Raw genomic sequence first — 23,328 nt, forward strand, 5'->3', positions numbered from 1 at the left:
GATGCTTTCAATGTTGACTAGTCTAGTCTCACTGTCTCGTGTTTTTTTCCCATCTGTTATATCTCTACGTTATATTTAGACCCTGCATTAGTGGAGAAAACCACTCCCTTGTTTATAGAGCTTGTAATGTGACAGGACTAGGGCTTTAGGAACAGATCTGCAATGTACAACTTAGTGCTGTCCATAAATGTGTGTTTGCTCTGAACAAGTGAGGTGGGCACCAGACACAGCAGTGCTCAGTGCCCTTTGTAAGCAAGCTCATAAGCCTCCCTCTTTCAGCAGTGATACCTCACAGCTGAATCACTGCAGAGATCCTCTCTCCTGGCTCTGGAAAGCCCTCTGTGACACAGCCTCGTCTTGGCTCAGAGCAGGGCAGCCAGGAGCTGGTAGCCCAGGCAGCTGGGCACATCAGAGACAGGACGTGCACTCCACTCAGCTACACAGCACTGAGGTGCTCTATTCAAACATTTCATGTCTTTTGAGATGGGAAGATCAAAGCACAGACCATCTCCCTCCCCGCTCCCGTCTGCTTGGCTTAAATTACATTTAATGTGAAACGCTAAGTTATTTTACTTTGAGTAGATTCAAATACAGATGGACTCAACTGTATTCCATGCATACTCTATGCCTCTTCATGACTTGTTTCTGGTTGAGACCAGATTGGCGTAAACTGGGCATTTGGGAAAAATGCAGGTTGGCAGAAACATTAAAAAGATTCAGTGATCAGTCTTGGTGTCAGCAGAAGCAGAGTGTAACAGAACAGAACATTCAGGACCTCAGATTTATTTCATTCTCACTGGTGAGAGTCAGAACAGCCCTATTTTTATCAGTGACCTCAGCATAAGCCACCCGGGGATGCTCACCACTGAACAAACTCTTTTTGTCAGAGAGAACTGAACAGCAATTTCAGTGCAACTCCCCAGGTTGAAACTTGCTTTTTAATCCCATTAGCAACAAAGAAAAATCTCTTTTCCCTGCCAAATGTAAGCCTGGGGTATGGTGAGATAAACTCTCTGCAAGTAGCTGCGCTGCCAGAAAAGGTTATAGCTGCTCAGCATCACCACACCGCTGAGGATGGCACCACGCTCCCAATCCTCTTGCAGTCAGAAGTGAGCTGTATTAGTTGGTGCCACAAAGGTCTTCGATAGTGCAGTCTGTTGTGGCTGCAGCAGGTCATACAGCATCTCTGTGTGTGCACTGCACCCTTGGCTGGATGCTCCCCAAGGAGGGGAGGCACAGCAAGACCCCAGCACTGGGCACAGGAAACAACCTGGCTGATGTAAACAGAGCCCAGCTGGGCCAACCACATCTAGGATGGATGGTTTTGCAAGGGAGGCAAAGGACACACATGACATTACCTATAGCATAGGCTCATCACACATGCAGAAATGTGACTGTGATTCAGCCGTTCTGTTTAAGTTGTTTACACAACCTTGCATGAGCCATCAAAAACAAGCTGTGCTTAAGGCAACGCAAATCCTCTCGTCATATGTTCAGTTAGCTCTGCAGCTTTGGCAATTTAACAATTACCCTTCCTTCTAGCTTCAGCATAAACCCATGTGTGCAAACAAATATCTTCCCAAGCAGGAGAAAGCAGGCCACGAGATTCTGCATGACCGATTCAATTCATCACCTCTCTGGCATTCTGTATGACCAGATATACAACCTCAAATACTCAAGATACTCAAAACACAGTGTTCTGCTTCTGTACATTTTCTGTGAAGACATGGGCATCCCTGCCTATGGCAAAGGGTTGGAACTGGATGATCTGTAAGGTCTCTTCCAACCCAAGCCATTCTATGATCTTACGATTCTCTGCAAAACAGCGGAAACAGTGCTGGGACTCAAGCAGCAGAGTTTGGGTTTGTGCTGGACTTCCATTAGTAAGCTTGGCAAGTACATGGAAGACAACACACACACATGCAGCAGTGAGTGCTGCTGGAAGTGCCTTCTTTTTACATGGAAGAAGGATGAGGAACTACAAGAAACAATGGTTATATTTCCTCACGCTTTAAATTGCTAGCAGCTCTTTACAGATGAGCATTATAGCAGTACTCCTGCCCTCTTTTCTATGGCACTTGTATTCCACTGTCTGTCCCTTGCATCATCTATCAACTGTACTTGGTCAATAATTTATAACAAACAAAAAGTAGTAAAGTACCAAAGAATTCAACATATCTGTTATTAGCTCCAGTTGTCCTGCTATAATCACCCCGACAGAAGACAAAACCAGAAGCCCAGGAGAACTTGTTCATTTTTCATTGTCTTTCACTCAAAACACACACAGAAGTTTTGTAAATCCAAAAGGCAACTCTAAATTTGAATGCAGGCTGTAGAGAATGTTTAATTCTACCCAACATTAGTAAAATCAAAGCTAGTGAGGATCTGGTCTCTCCATTCTATGCTACAGCATTAAAATCATGGTTTAGAAAAATCCAGTTGCATACCTCATATCTTGTATCAGGGAAACCCTCAAAGTAGGCATAGTAATTCCTGTATCAGACTTCCGTCTTTCTGTTCCAACAGCAACTACAGTGGAGAAAATATATGAAGTTAATACAAAGTTATAGGAATGGCCTGCAATGCACTTGTTTTATATAAAGCTGAAAATAATTGCTGGCGCTGCGGTGTCTCTGTGCATCATCATTAACACTATCCTAGAAAAGTATGTAGAAGCAAAGAGACTTATTACCTATTCCTTCCTAACTCCAGTGCTGGGGATATAAAAGCTTCCTTTTACTGTATGTGAAATACATCAACAGAAATCCATACAGCGATGGTTTTTATTAGTAGTATGTTCTAATGGAAAACTCACAACTGAGAAGGATGTGATAGAATTAAGCTGCACATGAGATGTTCAGAATGCCATGCATTTCTGTGCTCTGCTCCTCTGATCAAACTGCTTTGTGGTGCAACATTTTGCTCTCAGGAATTTGTGCCTGCCGGTCAGATTGCTTAGTGCATTACTCACTGGAGCTTATTAGAAACTCTGAGTGAGTGAGACTAGTTTATCTGTCAATGTGTCTTTAAAGGACTGATCATAGAAGTTTCCCTCTGCAGGACATGAAGGATTTCAGTCCTTGGAAAATGACCCACGAAGTTCAGAGACCTTTACTACAGTGTGCTGCAGCAGCCATGGGGCAGGGAGATCTCAAGGTCATCAGAAAACCATCTTCTCTCACAACACAGAAGTAATTTGGTGATTGTAAAAGGCCAAACCGAAGCATAAACCGGGTGCCTAGATTAGTGGGTGGAGATTAATTACACAGCTTCTGAACTGTACCATCCACCAAAGATATATTGAACATGCAGTTACTCACACTGTGATTTGAGAGACAGATTATTCTCAGTGAAAGAAAAATGTCAGCTGTCTGAGCTGTACCTCCAAGGCTTCAGCAATTTCAGTAATAATCTTCTACAAAAGCACTGCTTCTCTCATCTTACTCAGTGATGGATAATAGGGAATGGGGGTAGTGAACAGGCACTGAATGATTTTCAGATAGCAAGAGTAAGTATCCTTGTTTCCTTCCAACAACATCAATCTGTTTTGTCCAGACATCAAGACAGCTTCATAATGATTACGAAAGGCCTCAAAATGTAAATATGATATTAGCAAGCAAGTACACTGAAAATCTCACATGGACTTCATGTGGTTGCACTCTTCCTCGCAGGCCCGAGTTCACTCGCTGTGATGGACCCATCAGAGGGCGAATTGCTGAGTACTCACCTGGGGACTCTGCACTATGTTCTTGCTTTTCTTCTCTCTCCTGGTACTGAAGTAAATGGGACCACAAAGCAGATTTCCCCTGAAAATTGAAAATGAAGTAGCTGTAAATAAAATGGCCAGTAGAAAAGATACTGATAAATGCAACAAAGGAACGGGGTGGCATTTCAGTGTGCCTCAAGTTCAGCAGTGACAGTCGTTACATTTCTCTTGGGCCACGAGGCCTCAGGAAGAGAATGTGAAGGTCACACTGACCTGGCAGCCACATCACCTACCTTGTTTGTTCTCTCTCGGCTTTAGCTTCTGAAGGTTGAAAGAAAAGAAACCAAACATCTATTGGACAATATCACTACAATTTCCAGAGCTGCTTTGCCAAAAGAAACCCCCTCAGAAAACGAGAGCCAGTGAGACTGAGCCCAAGGATATCTTAATGCTGAAATGACACTACTGGCTAGCAGCTTAGAAGGTACAGGGGACATTCAGTATTTGCTCAAGTGTTGTACAAACAGAGTTCTGAGTTTCTAATTACCAACCTGCTTGACCTGCAGACCATGGCTCCAGATTCTTTCTAGCAGATCACAGAGACTAGCAATCAATGTATTTTCCTCCAGTCCTGTAATATTTGCTTCTCCATGTCCCAGCTCAACTGCTTCATGGCCCATTTTCTCTACCAGCATACGTTTAGTCTAAGAAATAAAAACAATAATAATAATAACAACAACAACAACAACAATAATAATAAAATTCTAAAAGGCTTATAAAAACGTTATTTCCAAGGGACAGAATTGATAAATTACTTTACTAAAACATTCTTGCAGAAGGCAATATAGACACTATTGCTAATGGCCTGGCTTGAGAAATCTCGGATCTCTTTGACCGTGAATTAAAAAAGAATAATTAAAATATCACACTTGCATTATTAATTCATATTGGCCCATTTCTATCCTCTTTATCTGTTGTCCTGTTCCTACATTGCCGATTTATCACTGGCCGCTATCAGACAGAATACAGAGCTATATTCTTTCAGTCTTATTTAGTATCTGCTGTTGCTCTTGTCACAGGCAACAAAGCTTAAAACTCAGGTAGAGCATTATACCATCAACTGTGACTGACACAAAGGAATTATTTTTCAATGGATATGAAAGCTTCTTTAATATTAGAAACTGGTATACTACATTAGCTCTGCATAAATACCATGCACATGTCGAACACATCCATTTTGACACAGGGTCTCAATCTCATTATGTTTAGGCTACCTTTAAATATGAACAATTAAAGGAAATCCTTCCTGTCTGATCATCCTGATTCTCCTTCCTGTCCTTTCTACTCTTCCCATTGACTCTAACTGCATAAACAGAGCAGTGATAACACTTTTTTTTTCTCTTTTTTTAGCAGATGAAAAATATACAACACAAAGGAATATCCACCTTGTAAACAGCCCATTAAACCAACAGACCAACACTGTCCCAGCTTTGAAGTACTTGCAGGATACAACCTGCAGATGCTATTTACATTCAGCATACGTAACTGGAGAGCAATGAGCAGAGAGAGGGGAGGATGTACCTTCATGCGACATTCCTTCAGCAGCCCTTCCACGAATTTCGAGTTGGTCTGAGCAATCACAGCCGGAGAGAGGTCCGAGAGTTTGGGCTGCCTCAAATTTTTTCCTAAACTCCTCGCCTCCTGCATGTATTTCTAAAAATATACAGAATCATTTTAGGTATTACAAATTGGAGAGATTCTCTTCATCCTAATCCTAGGCAAGCAGATGCTGGTGAAAAGGAATGAGCTATTGTTAATCTAGTAACAACAACGTGATTTGTCTGATGCTTAAGTATTGGCCTGGAGAAGTGGAATGCTCCCTTAAGACAACAGGAGAAGCAAGATATTTTTCAGTGTAGAACTGAAACAGTCAGTGTTGGCTGGTGAACTGTGCTGTTAGCCACTAGCACAAAGTTAGACACACCATGTGTATAAAAAGCGTGATACCTTCATCCAGCAACAGAGCCAAAGCACCAAGCAAAATGTCTTTCCACTGTTACTTGATCTTCACTAATAAATAAATTAAAAGCCATCTGTTTAATTTATTGACTAGACTGTATATGAATGGAAAAAAGCCTTTGAAACAAAATGACAGGAAGCAGAAATGAACCCAGTCAAGGAGAAAAATGTATCTCATTGCTTTGCATTTGGATAGTTCATGTGGGAAAAATTAGACTTGATTTTATTCTCAATTTACTTCTTAATTACAACTGAAGCTCATTTTAAGTTAAACTGACATTTAGCGTCATTCTTGTTTTTACTGTGGGGGTGGTAATGGAGAAATATGTATGAAAACCATGCTCTTTAAAATAAGATCTGAGCTATAATGAAAGACTTTTAAACCTTTTTGTTCCACTGCGTTGTTGTTCTGGAGTTGGGTTTTGTTTGTTTGCTTGTAGAACAAGAAACCCAAGCCCATCAAGAAGTGTCATCTCCCCCTACCATGAGTGAGAGGACCACACGCTGAGCAAAGCTAAGAAGTTGGCCGTATTGAGGTGTGCAAGTGGGAAGTTCATCAGAAGGTCACCTGAACACTAGCAATAGTTTCTGTTAATATGATAGATAATAGGATGTTGCCACATAAAACAGTCTTCAAACACTGTGCTCAAAGGCTGATGTTCAAAATGCTCAATTTTTGTGCAAGACCTGTGAAATTCCAGATGTATGTTTTTGCTGCCTCTCTGGGGAGATGGTGGGTAACAATGACCATTCATTCTTCCCCCAAAAAGACAAGAACCACTTCACATCAGTCCAACAGGTCGGACAAGAAAGTAGGGTTCTATCACAGAAGTTGCGATCAACTAGTTAGTAAGTGCTTAGCTAAGTAATTACAGTTCCACTGACACTGTAAGGACTTAGAAATAGTTGAAAAATGAGATGGGAATAAAAACCACAGCTGGTGAAAGCACGTTGTTCAGCAAGCAATCTCACAAGTGACTTCCATCTAATTCAGTGCAAAAATTAGCAGTGAAAACAGTGAAAAAGTAAAACGGGGTGTATGTAAATACGAAATCTAGTGGTTCTTTCTAAGGGCAAAGGGATAAATAAAACGCCAAGTGCGGTTATAGTCTGAAGAGTACCAAAAAAAAGACAACCTTATTTTATTCATAGAATGTCTTGTTATTAAACAACAACAACAACAAAAAAAAAAGAATAAACTTTGATGAGTTTAACAACAACGAAAAATGAATATGGGATGAGAGGACCAACAGAATGCTCTCTGCCTGTTCAACAACCACCACCTTCCTCCATGTCAGGATGTGAAGACTCAGCAGTCAAAACAATGCTTTTTGGATTTGACATCCTGAGCTGAATTGCCAGCTGAGCAACACAGGGAAAAAGGAAGCAAAGCAAAATCCTCATCTTTCGATCTCAGAACTGTCATGTTTGCCGTGGAGCTGGCAAACATGGAAGCCAAGAGCTGTTTTCCAGCTACTTTTCTGATTATAACCACACTTCGAAGCACTACAGGGATGTGATCCTACTCTATGAGAAAGGGAAAGGTTTGGGATGCAGCACAGCGGTTCCTTACGCTACCACCTCAAACGCAGCTTTCAACAAGAAAAACTAAAACGTACCAGGCAGCATTCAGAGAAGGATTTTTTAGGAGGCCGTGCAGGAGGGGGCGGCCCCTGATCCCACTCCCAGAAGGCCATTGAGTTCTGGCGAAGCAAAAGCTCCTCCGAGGGCTAAGAGGAGACAGATGCCCCGATGGCAGAACAGCCAGGAAGAGAAACAAAGCAAAAGAAGCATGCATATGATCCACAGCCGTAAAGAAGAAAGTAAATACATGACAAAGTACTGAAAAGGCTCTGCTAAGATAAATGCACAAGGCAAAGTTTCAAATATACTTGCAAAGTCATCCTAGCGGAAATGACAACAAACATCCACAAACGCTGTTTTGCTTTGTGTTTCCATGAAACACCGCAGCCAACTGAGATTCAGGAGTCAGTCATTATTAGAGTTTTACAGCGCAAATGCCAACACTGGTCAGCATTATTCAGCAAGCCTTACCGCAAAACAGCATGAATGCTTTATTTTTGCTAGTGACATACAGAAGCAGCACACGGGCATCAGTGGAAAAATATGGCAGAAAATACTTAATGAATGACAAGAAACTGAAAAGATGGGACAGAAATGCATGCATGCAACTGACATTTACAAGATGCGTGTGGGAGTTCCCAAGCTTCAGGCCCAAAAAGGACCCTGAAGTCTTAACCTTTCAAATAGGCTTTACTCCTGTCAGTAACCTACATAAAGGCTAAAAAAAAAATAGGAAAAAATCCTGGGGCGGGGGGGGAAAGAAGAGTCCTGCCTCACTCACTGACATTTATTCAGGAACTTGGCTTTTCCAGAGACCTTCACCCTGGGCAGAGCTCACAGCTGCACTGAGGCAGGCACCAGAGCTCTGCTCTCCATGTGCAGTTATACAACAGGGGTCTATATCAGCAAATAGGCCATTTTCCTGATGACAAAGCGACAGTTTTATTCCAAAATAACAGAAGCTTGTCATCTGTGCTGTGTGCTTTGAAGTTGTACAGCACATACAAACATCAGCGATAAGCAGGTTTAAATGAGACCTACACAAACCTTAGGGTGGCAACAATATTGACTGAAGCAGCAAGGGTCCCTCTACCCAAACGTTACCTTGGGATGAACATCTCATGCCGCTCGCAGATGCCACCTACCTCCCTCAAGTCATTGTCCAGCCCGATGTGTTCTGAGTGCTGCCGGAGACGGTCTTTCCTCCGCTGTGTGGTGGCACTGCGACTGGCCCAGCGGCTGGGAAATCAGAGAGAGGGAAGACAGCTGAGTGGAACAAGTGTATTTGTATTTGCTAAGACTTGACAGAAATGGTATCTGTGTGAACAAACAAAATAGAAATATTTAGAGTAACAGCTCCTAAAATGTTTCTTCTCTTGTGAGGTTTCTGTGGTACCTCCACAGCAGGAAATAATCCAGACAATCTTGACACCATGATTGTAAAGATGAGAGGGAATGGCCTTACATGCACAAGAGAAGGATCAAGTTGAATATTAGGAAATACTTCTCAGAAAGAGCAGTGCTGCAGTGGCACAGGCTGCCCAGGGAGGTGGTGCAGTCACCATCCCTGGAGGTGTACAGCAGCCGTGTGGATGTGGCACTGAGGGACGTGGTCAGTGAGCTTCCTTATGCCAGACAATATAACAAGAACCAAGATAACACTGTGCCAATGAATTGACAATCTCAAGCGATTTCTGGGTTTCTAATAATACCGCATTCTGTCAAATCCTTGAAACAAAAATGCTGAACTAGTGCAGAAAATAAGTTAATACATTATTTATAGATGAAAACCAAAATAACAGGATATAACCTATCAAGCAATAAAAATAAGCGCACGAATGCTACATCTTCAGAATAATGATTGTGGTTGCATTTATTAAAATAAAACATATTTTCAAATATAGTGAAGATTAAAGCAGCCTTTAAGCCCTTCAGTCTGCTCACAAAGATCCTCTGCCTCTGTCCTGTGCTCAGAAGTTCCAGAGACAAAAACAGCACGTACTCATTGAGACTCTCCACACAGATGGATATCTGCAGGAACAGGAGTCACTGGACCCCAAATCCACCCATTTCCATGTGCATCCCAAATAAGAATATATACAAGCAGGACCTGAGGCCTGAACTACCCAAGCAAGGCTTCTGTCTGGCAACAGATTTGTAGGTGTAAGCCTGGAGGAAGCCCTTGCCTGTAGCTGGACTTGGGTTATGACATGTCTGACAAGGCCCTGGAGGCACAGCAGAGCATCGTGGCCCATGGGAAGTCCAGGCACTGCCCCTGGTCATCTGAGCCCTGCTGCTTCCAAGGAACAAGGCATGTGCCTAACTAACCCCACCAATTGCTCTAGTGAGGCAAAGACCACATTTTGCCTGACTGGCTCAAAAAAGCTTGAAAAATAAAAGTCACAGGAACTGACGTTTTTAAGGTCAGAATTACAGCGCTTTCCCACCTTCCAAATATCATCAAGAAAACAAGTGCAGAGTAAGAAATAAACATCTGGGTCTGCACATAATTATGCTTCAGCACTTCACCAACCCATATGACAAGGAATTTATTTTTAGAGCCCTGTAGCCTCAAGTCTCTGGTAACTAAATAGGTGTCTGAACAGGAGACATTTATACCTTCTCAGAGGAATGCATTACTGACATAAGTGTCTTTTCACCTCCTCAGAAATGTTAAAAATACACAGCCTACGACTTTAATTAATCATCACCTTCTTTCTTTTTTCTTTTTTTGCAAAAGCAACACCCAATGTCCTATTAGACAACTGAAAGTGGAAGAGAACTGCTTTTTGTTCATTTCAGCAAGCTGAAATATAACAAAAACTCAACACCCAGAAACAGAGGTTAGCAGATGCAAAACTGACTTTGTTTACCTGGCTCTAAATGGCTTCCATTTAATGTAAGTTAACACCATGCTTACGTTTTGGATAATAGAATGTCAATACTACACCTGAAATTTATGTTTAAACCATACATTATCTATATCATATTTTTCTGCTCTGATTCATCTTACGCATTCTGACTTGATCCCTTTCCACCTGCTTTTCTGCCGTTATTGAAAGATTTAAGAACTGCTATGAGCGTCCTTTGAGAGAACACGTCTCACAGAAGGTGAAGGCAGAACCAAACCTGCAGAATAATTACAAGTAATACAGCATCATTACAGCATTCTCAGTTAATTCCTGCCGGCTGGGAGAGCACACAGAGCATTCTCCAGATTATTAGTCAGAACTGTTTGAACATTTTCAACATACAAGCGGAAAGATCATTAGGCCTTTATGAGAAAGTGATGGCTGCTCATTAGGCGGAGCAATGACACGTATAGCGAGCTGCACGTCCCCGTGTCCCCAGGCACCAGGTGATGGAAGGGAAGCTACCGGGTACTGAGTGAGGTCTGTGCACTTGGATGCTGCTCTGAATCTCCCCGGGAGATTTGGTGAAGATCTAACAGCAGATAAGCAGCATTAAGCAGCTAAATCTTTTAAAGCCTTTTCTTTACTGGGCCACACAGAATTTTCCCGAAATAATGCTTAAATACCAAAAGAACCACTCGCTCTGCCCCTCATCAGCAGAGAACACACTTTAAATTACTCCTCCTCACCCTCCAGCAGCTCCAAGTATTTCTAAAAGGAAGCCCTCACCACCTCCTCCGGGGCCGCTGAAATCCCATTTGAGGTATTTTACTTATTCCCCACAGCAGAGGTGTTGCTCCAAGCACCAACTATCTGGGGGCAAAGCAGCTGCAGCTCAGGCCTACATGGAGCAGGGAGAGAAAGCTCTTTTTGGCAGTCTGTCCTTATCTCCTGTATCCAGAGATAAACACGCTTCACCTTCAGGGACTGTGAAAAAGGAGTGCTGTTTCAGAAGAGGGATGTGGGAAGACTGCGTGTTGTTTAATACAGAGAAATAAAAAGACTCTTCAACATGAAGTGCCTTCAGTATGAAGGCTGGAAGGTCAACCGTGAAATCAGTATTGTTTGATGCCAAATTAGACTCAACAAGCATAGTAGCAGGTTTGCAAAGGGGTGGAGGATCTGTATAGATGGCACTTGTAAAACACAACACTTAACCTGTGATGCTTGATTTCTGTAATGGAATGGAAATACAGTCAGCATCAAAGTAGAACTGTCAGAAACCAGTCTAGCAAAACAGCACCCTGGACATGCTGAGTTGCAACCATGCGTTCATCTCTCCATCTCCTGCTACCCCTTACCCCCCTCATTCTAAAGGCTGTCTTGGCACATTATGTGAGAAGAAGTGATTGCGAAGGGTGGCACCCACACCACCATCCTGTGCAAGCAACAGGGGGACAATCAGCCAGGGTCACCCTCAGACCTCATCAGCTGCTGCCCAAAGTACATTGATTGCAAACTTGATAGCAACACTGCCCAGCAGGGAGGCACAGTAAGGAGATGAGAGGCACAAGGATTGCCACACATATTTCCCTATAAACTTCTAAGTCTGCATAGTTTCCATAAGATGATACATTAAATGAAAGAAGTTAATTGTTCTTTTACTGCCTGGAGCAGGCTGAGCCAAGAAGCAGCACGTGGAAGGCTCACCCATGCACTTATAAGTTCCCACAGCATGTAATTCCTATTTTAAGAAACTGTTTTTAAGCACAGATTGTCAAAGCCATTCACATTGTGAATGTATTTGAACACAAGCTGTTAGCATTTCCATTGCACCTGTTGGTGGTTTGCTCCATTAGGTTACCTAATGCATAGTGGCCACTTGTTACAGATCTTCAAGCTTGTAAGTTGAGCTTTTACTACTCGCCAGCTTTAAATAACTTCAGTGCTGTGTGCGGATGGCTCCGTGCTGACTCATGTCTTACTCACTGAGATGCTCTCCCTACCACTTGAAAGCGCAATCATCTGGCTTGACTTAAGAAAAATAAAGAGCTTCACTAATGACTCCCAGCCTTAAAACAGCACCCAACATGTAGGGAGATAGAAAAAGCATGCACAATACAGAACACTCGCTGCAAGACACACAGATTATTTGTCATACAAAATGTAGTTAACTTAGTTAAAGCCTGAATCAATTCTACCCTGCCTAGAGATTCATCAGAGCTGAATGGTGATGGAACCTATAGGGCTGCACCCATACAAGTCACACCATCGCCTTGACTTCAGTGATGGACCTAGCAAAAGAGGGGTGGCCAGAAGGAACACAGAGGTGATTGTCCTTTGATTTATTAGCTTCAATACTAATTATATTGTATCTTAGTGTGTTATCTTGCATTCTGATACCATGTTTAGTAAATCACCCCCCTGGACACGGAACCGGGCCAAACCTGTTGAAAAGTCCCTTCCAACCCAGGCTATTCTGTGGTTCCGTGACTCTGTGGTACATTGCTAATGCAAAGCCTTTTACAGATAAATACTAATACAGCCATAAGTTAAGCAAAACACAGCATGGGGACAAAAGTCTGGACAAAGCAATTATATATTCTGAAATCTGCGTTATGGATAAGTATAACATATCACATAGCTAACTTTTGAGGTTAGGAGGCCAACTCCAGAGGGATTTCTGCTCAAAGACCTGTGTTGCACCATCTTTTAAGGGGTAAAAAGGGACACAGAAGACAGATAAAATTACCAAGTTCACAGGATGCCAGAGAACAAAGGGAAAGGGCTCAGAAGAGGAATGTGGCCAAGAAAGGGAAAATGCAGAGGGCATGGATAAAGAAGATAGGAAAAAAAAAGAGCTAAAATGTAGAGGAAGGCCAAAAAAAGCCCCAACAAATAAAGGGGATAATTTAAGACATTTTGCAATACTGCAACAGAGCAAAGCAAAACAAAGCAGGAAGGAAGGAGAGGGAAGGGAAAGGAAGGGAAGGGAAGGGAAGGGAAGGGAAAGAGGAAGAGGAAGGAAAGGCGACAAACTTATATAATCAGTTGCTCTCTGTGGGCATTTGCTACAAATTGCCAGAATGCTAATATACTCCCATGCTTGACAGGCAATCAGTGTTTTCCTCTGCAATATTTAATCTCATTTATCAAGCTTCTTAGTACAAATTAAGTTACAATGTAATCAATTAGATTGAAAACACAGCTTGCTCCATTGTTCTAATTCTGCACTGTAAGCATATACACCATAATTTAACAATTAGCTAATCAAAAACCATGAAGTGTTTACTCCGCTTGCCTTTTTGTCATTCAAATTCCTTTCCTGAATCGTTGCAAATATATCAGCCAGTGGAATAACAGCTCCAATTCTAAAAGCCTGGCAGAAAATGCATGCAGGGAAGGAATAGGGGAAAACATAGAAACCACAATATTGTGGTGCTGGTGTTCAAAAAAGGGAAGGACAGCTCTGGAAACGCTGCTCTTTTCTAGGCTGGCAGACAAACCGCACAAATGATTGCAGCCTGTTTTCTCCCAGGCCGCTTTCTAGGAAGACTTCTGCAAAAGTTGCTGCTTTAGGAGGCCGCAGCAGCGTGGACGGGATGTTGCTGAACCCAGAGGAAGCTGCAGCTGCTGCCTGTAGATTTAGAAAGCTTTTTTATGAAGTGGGGGATGTATCAAAGGCAATGGGCGCAGAATGAGTCACCCTAAGAGGGACCTTGATACCTGATGTGAAAATGGACCAAGTTCAGTTTTGTGGATTTTTTTTGTTGTTGTTTGTTTGTTCCCTTAATTGCTGTCAGCTGGGATGAATTGCTCTTTTCCTTATTGAAAAAGATATTTGTTTTTATTTAAACAAATATTTTGATACAATAGTTACCACCTTTCATGAAAGTTAAGGTCCACGTATTCTGCAGTTAAAGTCTTTCCACGTTCCATCAGTTCTGATAAGAAAGATGGTTAGAAACAGTATTTCTGGGAGCTTGTTCTTCAGTTTTATGGAGGCTTGGTGTGCCTTTTTTGCTAATTTTTCATTTCTTTTCAGCAAGATCGAGTTTGGAGTTAGTGTCAGTGAGTTTTCCACTCAGCTGAGCAAGACGTTTCCTAACCAGCCAGGGATAGAAGTACCCAGTATCCCTAATGGTACCAAGCAGAAACCTGCCATCTGAATGAACTGGCCATGCAACAGGAGTTGTGCCACCAACCTGCAAGTGAGCAAGCAGAGGAGAGAAAGCAGCAAGGAGCATAATACTGGTTAGGGCTACGGGAGCACAGGACCACCCCCTGTCCAGTCTTTTAAAGCACATCATAGCAGAAGAGGAGGCAATGACAGAAGTGGGGCAAATCACATTGCTGAGCATGGCTGAGGGTTGACAGATGAAATGTTACTAGACTTCATTTTATGACAGACCTCAGTGTTTTAACTCTTCTATGTGGCAATGTGACCAACATTTGTTCTCAGCTGCACTTAGGTGGAAGCGATCCAACACGACTGCCAGCCCTCCCTCTGTCCCTAAACCCTGCTTCCCATGGCCTACAAGTGAGAACCAGACACCTCTTCTTCCAAACAAAGCTTCCACCTGCCTGAACAACAGGTTGTCTGGTAACCTGTACAGGGCCTGGGACTAAAAGCACTAAAAGAGTTTGTTCTGTGTATTATATTCCTGACTTACATATAATAATTACACATAGAACGGCACAGCAATAGGGGCACCTTCAGTGTTCTGCCTGGATGCAGGAAGGGAAGAGCTACATAACATTATGTGCACACACGTTAACTATAACTGAAGTGCATGGGGATACAGCCGAAACTTCCGTTCTCTTCCCCCAAGCCCATACTCAAAGGCTGAGTCCTGTGTGCAAATATGACATATCCCCATGAAGCACACACTGGGAAATTCAAATTAATGGAAGGCTACAGCTCAATTGATTTTGTGGTCAAAAGAACGATGCTGTATTTGCGGAGAGCAGGAAAAGGCTATCTATTTTATCCGTGGGTGTAAATTCAGCAGAATTACATGTCTTAAATGAGAGAGAAAAAAGAGTCGTCTCGGCTGCTCACATAAAATGCCAGGAAGCTGAAAGATATAATAAACAGATGGTCCTGAGATTTTCCAATTACAAAGCTTTTTGGCAATATATGACTGGAGGAATTCCAAGCATTTGTCACTTTGACATCACTTTGCAGTAAGTAATGGGATTTTGGTATTTACAAATTCTGAAACACGCTGTAATTTGAAGAGCAGAACCTGCTGCCTACATCAAAATTACCACACGAGGAGTTAAACTCTCATTTTAGAGAAGGCACAAATCTAACAGAAGCATCTCAGAAGATGCGAGAAAGCTGTTTTTAGTTTAATGATTATTCATAAATTCAGTGAGATTCTGTGACAGAGCCTGAAACATGTAAACAAGTTTGAGGAGGCTGGGAATGCTCGTGCTATCGCTGATACTTTAAAACTGAAACTTAGCATAGGGATAAAAGACAGACTGCAAAACATGGCATCTCCCAGAAGCTGGAGATACCTTTGATTTCTTTTTATCTTGGTTTGCAATAAGGTTACAAACAAAGAATCCTTTAATTTCTGTGGGTGTTAACTCAAAAACTAATTGCAATTCTATAAACACTCAGTGCTCATGGATGATCTTATTTGATCATTTGCAAGTCTTTTGCATAACAGGCTATTAAAATAGGATTAGCTAGCACTGGGGGGGGCACAAAAGGTATATGAATAGAACTGAGTGGGCATCTCACAGAGTTGCTCAGAGCAGCATGTGTACATGCTGTTTTCTAGAATGAGATAGCTTTCAAAATGTGAACAATCATAACTTTAAGAGCTCTTGGATTTATCTGTGTTCCGTCTTGATGTATCACCGAAACTGGAAGTTAGGGCCTGAGCTTGTCATTTTGTAAGCAGTAATCACTGATGCACAAATATTCAAGTTTTGATGTAGGAGGGGAAACAATCTCCCTCCTGAGTCTGGGAGGAAGGAAAAGAAAGTAAACTTATAGCACTTACTCTCCACTATATCCGCAGCCTATTGATGTGGATCTTTCAGAACAGAAACCTGCTTTCAAACTCAGAAAATAAAAAGCGTGCTTACTTGTTGTTGGTAGGTCCTGTTGCTAAGACATCTGATTGCAACTTTGGGAAGAATCCTTGTTCGTATTTCCCTTGGCCAATCTTCATATCAAGTAAATGCGGGTGGATGGCCGTGTGATCGATCTTCATCAGCCGCTGCTCAATGGACTGGGCTGCAAATTACACCCACATGTCAACAATCATGTCATCCAGCTACCCCAAGACTACAACAGAAGCTGCCATGCTCTTATCCTGAGTAAGTCTCTAAGAAGTTAAACACTCATTTTAGTCCCTGAAATCTGTCGCTTACAAAAGTGTTACTGTGTTATTTGGGTTTTAGTTTCCATACTGCACACAAGTGGCGCTGAGACTAACAAGTTATCTGGTAGGGCTGGGGAATGAGCAGACATTTGGACAGGCCAGAGGCTGTGACAAGAGCAGAGAGGGCTCCATGGAAACCCCTCTGAGGCCAGCAGAGTTTGGTCCTCATGTGGCCTGAGGGTTTCACCACGCTCTCTGGCAGAATGCAAATCAAACCCATCAGCCTCTCAACACTGTCAGATGAGCTTCTAACCGAGTGGGGAGAGGGGGGTAAGCAGGGGGGAGATCAGAAGTGAATTAACAACTTCAGTATCCAGCTCTCTCAGCCCATCCATTAATGGGCAGAGCCATTCTTTCAGCACTTCATGACTGTGAATATAAATGCAAGATGGGGAAGCTAAATCCATTTTCCATTCGTCAAGAACAACAAAGAACTCATTTCCTATTTTATACAACTGTGACTGAGAAGAAACTGTCATAAGATTTACACACATTATCATCAGAAACTCAGGAGCTTTTCTCCCCCCAAAGAAAAGTCTCTGTGTGGTTTTATTTTGGAGATAAGGACTGGGTAGTGAGGGATGGAGGTTTTATAGGGTTTCAAAAACAGTGGGTTAAACAAACAAGTGCTGATGCTCGGCTCATGTGTGTGAGTGGTAAAAATGAAATAAAGCTGGCATTACAATCAGCTTGCTGCATTTCAAGAGACAGAAAATGAGGCTCCGGTGCCACAATATCTACCAAAACTAGACGCCGGATAGACAGGCAACCTGCAAATTAGAATTGTTTTTAAAGAGAAAGGGTTAACCAGAGATTGGATTTCTTTCTGTCACGTTTGTAACAGGTAAAATGTTCTCAATAAATCAGAAAATGAACCAAAAAAAAAAAAAAAAAAGCAAAATAAATGTGCTTGCCTCAGTTCATTAATTTATGCCCCAATGAATTGCAGAGTAAAATTCTTCTGCATTACTTGGAAATTAAATAAAGACTCTCACAGTAGGAAACTCAAATATAATTTGAAAAACGTGTGCTGTGAATATAGCAGCACACAGGGTGTTGTTTGCTAACACTGAATATCTACTGCAGGAGCTACCAAATGTGCCACGTACAATTATGTCCCCACCACCCCCTGCTGCTCTGTTCAAATGGCCTAAGCCAAAAAATGTCCTTGTTATGGAAAGGGGGAGATGAGGTGAACGTCTCAAGTGCCAAGGCTTGGTGTGGCTGGCTCTGGTCCCACTCATGCAGTAAAGGGAAGCCCTGCCATGGACAGACGTGAGCTGCCTGGAAGGGGATGAAGCAAGCTTCCTCCTGGGGCTTGGCTGTCATTACTAAATACACAAGAGGGCTTGAAGGAGAGATGGGGGCTTCTGCTGTCTTTAGAATGTAAAAGCCCACCGAAGATTTTGCCTAAGGAAATAATGATATTGAAGGGTGCTGCTCAGGTAGCTTGAGCTTCAGCACTCAAATGTCTGAGGACCTGTATCTCCTTGTGGCCGACACAGTACTTTTAAATATTTTATTTGCCCATCTGAACGTACCTGCTTCCTTCAGAGTGCTGCATTTCTGATAATTGGATGTCCGCAGTGCAGGGGCCCTTACATTATATAGCCTTATTTTCTCAATTCGGGAGTCAAAAACTCGCAGAAAAGGGTCCTTCTCTTCCCATTGGGAGATTATCTTGTTGTCTATGAAGGTTGCAAACATCTGCGTCTCAATGAAGTGTGATAGAAATGGGAGGTAAGGCTCAGGTTGGTCCGAGAGGAAGGAAGCCTGAAATACAGAGCAAAGCATTAGTGCCACACTCATGTCTAGCCTTGACATGTTGAGCTGTCCTACAATGAACTGGTGCAGCAGCCATTAGGGAGGCCTGAGCAAGGCTTCCCCACCACAGAAACACCCCCCGGAGAAGATGGAATCCAGGTACAGAAGCGTTTTCTCATGCATCACCCCTTTGGTCACTACTTTGAGGAAGAAGGAGCTTTGGGACAGCTCAAGTAATTGGAATATGGAGCTGCGGAAGGAGTACTTGTGCTGCCAGCTTTTGCAAAGAAGTCTGATGGCTACTGCCTACAGGTATGAGCCGTATGCAACCCGTGTGTACCTCTGGTCTGCTCATACCTGCTTACTCACAAAGGTGCCACGTATATTTAGAGGCGCTCGATGCAATTCAGCTAATGTGAAATTTAATAGGACAATTATTCTCGTAATTCCAATTAAAATTGAGCATGTGCCTAAATCTCTTGAGTTCTGAAAACTCTCACCTTAAAAGCCCATTTTATTATACAATAATAGCAGAGCCCACATAAACAAACTCCTGCTTCTGAATGCCACTCTGCTCAGCACCAACGTACAAACAACACCAAGAAAAGACATGGCAGCTTTGTTTTTTTATGTTCAAAAGCTGACTGAAATCAATATTTAGTCTATCCCTCACCATTTATCCCTCTGACATTCTCCTCAGAGTAGGACTTGTATCTATAAAAGCTGATAGCTAGAAGCATTATCTACTTTGAAAAGTCATTCAGAAATAACAATTGTGCAAGCTCTCAAACATTTCTCATTCCTCGTGTTAACCCACAGTCTACTTATTTCCCCATTTCTAATCTCACCTTCTTTTTCACTCCTGTGTGTGCATTACAATGGAGCCATAACAGTACTCTAGTGACATAATGACATGATAACCTTCTACAGAACTAGACTAAATGTTAACAAAAAGCCCTACTGTGAGATTAGGAAACAAGAAATGTAGAAAACTGGATTCTCTATTTGCCTTGTGTGTGTACATCTCCTATCCACTAAGGAAAAGAAAAAAGTCGCTTTTCCATTGCTGCTGTTCAGAAAACCCATGGGACAGCCCCATCAGCCAGGGCAGCAGCACATCTGTGGGGCTGGTACCCACCAGGACAGCTCTGAGTGGCTCAGCAGATGCACACCAATTTACTTTGGCAGAAGGCCTGGTAACGTGTAATCAAAGCAAATGAATCTCTTGGGGAGGCAGACAAAGAAGGGAGGATTAAAAAGTATCTAGGCTACATGCACGTAATACAGCTATTGTCCCACACCTCCCAAAAGCACTTTCAGGTGTCAAAATAAATACAGAGCAATCTTTACTTTGTCGAAGTTCTGCATTTGTTCCCTGTTGGTCAGCCATGACTCCAGATCGGGGGCAGCCTGGATGACGAATGCCTCGTAGTCTGCAAACAGTTGCGTGAAGCGGTTGGCAAACACCTCACGGAGCTGCACGTTCAGTTTGTAGTCCCTCAGCTCCACTTCCTCACACTGCAACTTCACATCCTTCTCTTTTTCTGCAAGGGGGGCCGTGATGGTCACCTTCTCCATCGTCACGCCTGTCCTCTTGGCGAGAGCTTGCAGGCGGGCGATGGTTTCGTTGCCTTTCAGCAGCTCGTACATGTTGAGGGCATTGCCAGGGATGTTCCCATTCTTTTTGTCATTCACCAAGTCACTAAGGACCAGGTTCTTAAGTTTGGTGGCACTGTCACTGCAGTGCAAGTTGCCCTCCGGAGGGATCCCAAACTGCAGGAGGACCTCGGAGATTTCCTGGATGAACTCCAGCTTATTTGGGAACTGGGGCAAGTCTTCCGGCAGCTCAATGAAATGGTTATCGATGTCCACAAAGCACAAGTTTGCCTGAAATATGAAGAAGGGTTTCAAAATACACACTCAGAACTGAATTAGCTTTTCCAAATAGCCCTGTTTTGCCAGAATGTGTCCAGACAAAAGGACAAGAGCACATATTTGTGAGAGACCTCGTGTGCCTGAAATCATTAGGAGTGACTTCAGTAAAGATGAAGACCAAGAGACCAAGTGGATGACAGTGATTTCATATATGAGTAAAGCCTCCTCAGATCATTCTCATGGGATTCACATTTCCTAAGCCTCCATATCCGCTCCCAGCATAGGTAGGGGTGCAGCAGCAGTTGGGATGCGCAGCACCACTTCCCAGCTCATGTAACCGCTAGCCATGTGGATCACTTCATCCTGAGGCCGCGTTCATTTTATCAGGAGCCTCTGTAGGAACCTCTGTAGTTACTGAGGAACAAGGATTTAACTGAGAGAGATGATGATGGAGTGACGATACACAAGAGGGTCCCACACAAATCCTTAAATCCTTTGTGATCACAGAATCATCATAGAACAGCCTGGGTTGAAAAGGACCACAATGAGCATCTGGTTTCAACCCCCTGCTACGTGCAGGGTTGCTAACCAGCAGGCTGGCCCTGAATGCCTCCAGGGATGGGGCATCCACAGCCTCCTTGGGCAACCTGTTCCAGTGTGTCACCACCCTCTGAGTGAAAAAAATCATTATAAAGATCATGCCTGACTACAGTTTGTTCAAGTGGGACCAAGCTCTACTGCTCTACTTCCCCACTCCTCCCACCCCTCTGCTTCTAGCTTTTAATCTTGGAAACTGCTCTGCCTGAGATATAAACAGAATGCTCTCAGACAGCTTTTCTGTGCATGGAGATGGATCTCAGCCCATAAGATTAAAGCTAAGTGGAGGCATGAATTTAGCAGAGCAGATTCTAGCAGTCAGCAGGGGGAGGGAAGCACCCAACATAAAAATTAATTACATTGCAAGCGCACCCTTAGGAATAATAGGAGGAGGAAAATCAGTAACTGATCTTCTGAACTGTGGCTTACATCTGAAATTCACCGAGTGCACTATGACGAGTAAAATGTTATAACAACTCTGATTCCCAGGGAACTGAGCTCTGGTGGGTTTCACCCCAGCTGCAGACACTGACGGGGCAGCAGGAGCAGCTCTGTGTTAGCCTGACTCAGCCACCACCATGGCTCCTCTGGCTTCTCTAAGGCACGTTGCCTGCTCTCTACTTCTCACAAAACCCTGCAGATCTTGTGAATGGAAAGGATTTGTTTTACTTGCTTTACTTAACTGCACAGCCATAAAAGAGCTGCGAATGTGTAGGTAACTGTTCCTTAGCTCAGGGACTGCCTTCTTATCTACATCAATATTTCATTTCAAAGGCTTTTTAATTTCAGCTCTGCATATCATTTACAAAACTTGAAAAATGAGACTCGGATGGAGAACACCCTCAGGGAATTGGTGTCACTTCTCTCTTCAAAAACATCTGATGATTAAAGTTAATGCAGAGAGATTAGTAACCTTAAGACAGCACGATGGCCAGTTGTTAGAAGTTTTATCTCTGACACATAAAGGTTTATATTTAGACGGAGAGCTTGACAAGCCAGCCTCTGGCCTGAAGAATAAAGGAATGCTAAAGCAAACAGCGCTTCATCATGGCTTGTATGCTGAAGGATTAGTTTTTAATTGTCTAGAGGAATTCGAGATTCAAGATTTCCCTGTTCAATACGACTCTTTTTCCTCTCACACATTTACTGGACCTATGATTTCCATAAATGCCGGGTTGTTCTTTTTTACCCAAATATCAAATGTTGTCACAGGGCGCTTCTTTCACGCCCCACACTTACTGTTCTCTCACTGGAAATATTCAATTTGTTGTCCCAGTGATACTGCGAGCCTATCACATTAACATTTTAATTTAAGGAAAATGACAGCTTAATCTGCTAACTAAAAGCATATGACTAATAACTTAATACAGTAATTATGTAACATTAACATGGTTTTACTGAAAAGCATAGCTAGATACCAGCTCCATTTCCAAGGCTGTATGAATTTTGTGTAATTGGGCCATTGCATCCAAGAGGTAAGATCTGATTTGTATTGTTACATGCTACCTAAGCTGTGAATCTGTCACCTCCACCAACCCCTGAAATAAACCTTCCTTCCCTTCCCTTCCCTTCCCTTCCCTTCCCTTCCCTTCCCTTCCCTTCCCTTCCCTTCCCTTCCCTTCCCTTCCCTTCCCTGTGTGTGATGTAGGGAAAGCAAAGAAACTTTGTCACAGCAAGAAGTAGAAGAATGCATAAGTCATAATTAGCTGCCCCTGTTAAATTCAGAAGCACAGGAGGGAACAGCAGGGGAGGGGCAGCTGGGTGTTAGGAAAAGGTTATACACCAGAGGGCATGGAACAGGCTGCCCAGGGCAGTGGGCACGGCCTCAAGCTGCTGCAGTTCAAGAAACATTTAGACACCGCTGTCAGACATAGGGTTTGATTTTGGGTAGTCCCATATGGATCTGGACACGGTGGTCCCTGTGGGTCCCTTCCAACTTGGGAGATTCTATGATTCTATGAAGTTCCATTTCTCTCCTGTTGGAAAACAGAGCTTCTATGGAAACAGTCTTCACAGTACCAGAGCGCCTGGTGTCTTCCAGCAGGGATTCACACAAACACCAGTTACGTGCTTCTGAGCAGCACCCCAAATGCAAAGACCTACCTCTTGTGGCAGCTCCAGCTTGGAGCGGTCAGTTCCCTCCTTGGACTGCAGCCCCATCAGGTAGGGAACCGGAGCATCCAGAAAATGCAGGAGGGAGGCAGGAAGGATGGGAACGTATACATGCTGCCATTGAAATGGGAACAGCAGTGTTGTGATCCCCTCTGCCACTGTCATCAGGCGCTGGTAATCTAAGTGCAGGGAGAGAGAGAGACTCTGGATTACCTTCTTGCCTTCCACTTCTGGAATCTGGTTTGCAAGGACAGCAGTGATGGCACAGAAACCATATTTATATGGTAAGATGCTCTTTTGAAAATGTAAGGACTGAAGTATTTAAAAGCCTAAAGCATTATTTAATTCATCAAAACTCATTCCCCCCAGGAAGAAACTGCTGAACATAAATATTCATATCTTATCTAGATCTATT

At 43.0% G+C, this 23,328-nt stretch overlaps 1 protein-coding gene across 4 annotated transcripts in view; it reads right to left on the reverse strand.

Annotated features, from left to right (window-relative positions):
- Positions 1–23,328, reverse strand: part of DENND5B (DENN domain containing 5B) — an 89,456-nt gene that overhangs the window by 13,394 nt on the left and 52,734 nt on the right. For 2 of the 4 annotated variants that reach the window (XM_032445502.1, XM_015866103.1), the window contains 11 exons: positions 22,905–23,092; positions 19,680–20,216; positions 18,107–18,338; positions 17,249–17,335; positions 16,267–16,417; positions 8,455–8,548; positions 7,345–7,455; positions 5,288–5,419; positions 4,258–4,410; positions 3,728–3,806; positions 2,448–2,529 (listed from right to left, as the gene is read on the reverse strand). In XM_032445502.1, the coding sequence (XP_032301393.1) occupies positions 2,448–2,529; positions 3,728–3,806; positions 4,258–4,410; positions 5,288–5,419; positions 7,345–7,455; positions 8,455–8,548; positions 16,267–16,417; positions 17,249–17,335; positions 18,107–18,338; positions 19,680–20,216; positions 22,905–23,092 (1,846 nt within the window). The remainder of the gene's footprint in view (positions 1–2,447; positions 2,530–3,727; positions 3,807–4,257; positions 4,411–5,287; positions 5,420–7,344; positions 7,456–8,454; positions 8,549–16,266; positions 16,418–17,248; positions 17,336–18,106; positions 18,339–19,679; positions 20,217–22,904; positions 23,093–23,328) is intronic. The other 2 variants (XM_015866121.1, XM_015866112.2) reach the window with 1 other exon arrangement.

Source organism: Coturnix japonica, chromosome 1, assembly GCF_001577835.2.
Source record: "Coturnix japonica isolate 7356 chromosome 1, Coturnix japonica 2.1, whole genome shotgun sequence".
NCBI lineage: Eukaryota > Metazoa > Chordata > Aves > Galliformes > Phasianidae > Coturnix > Coturnix japonica.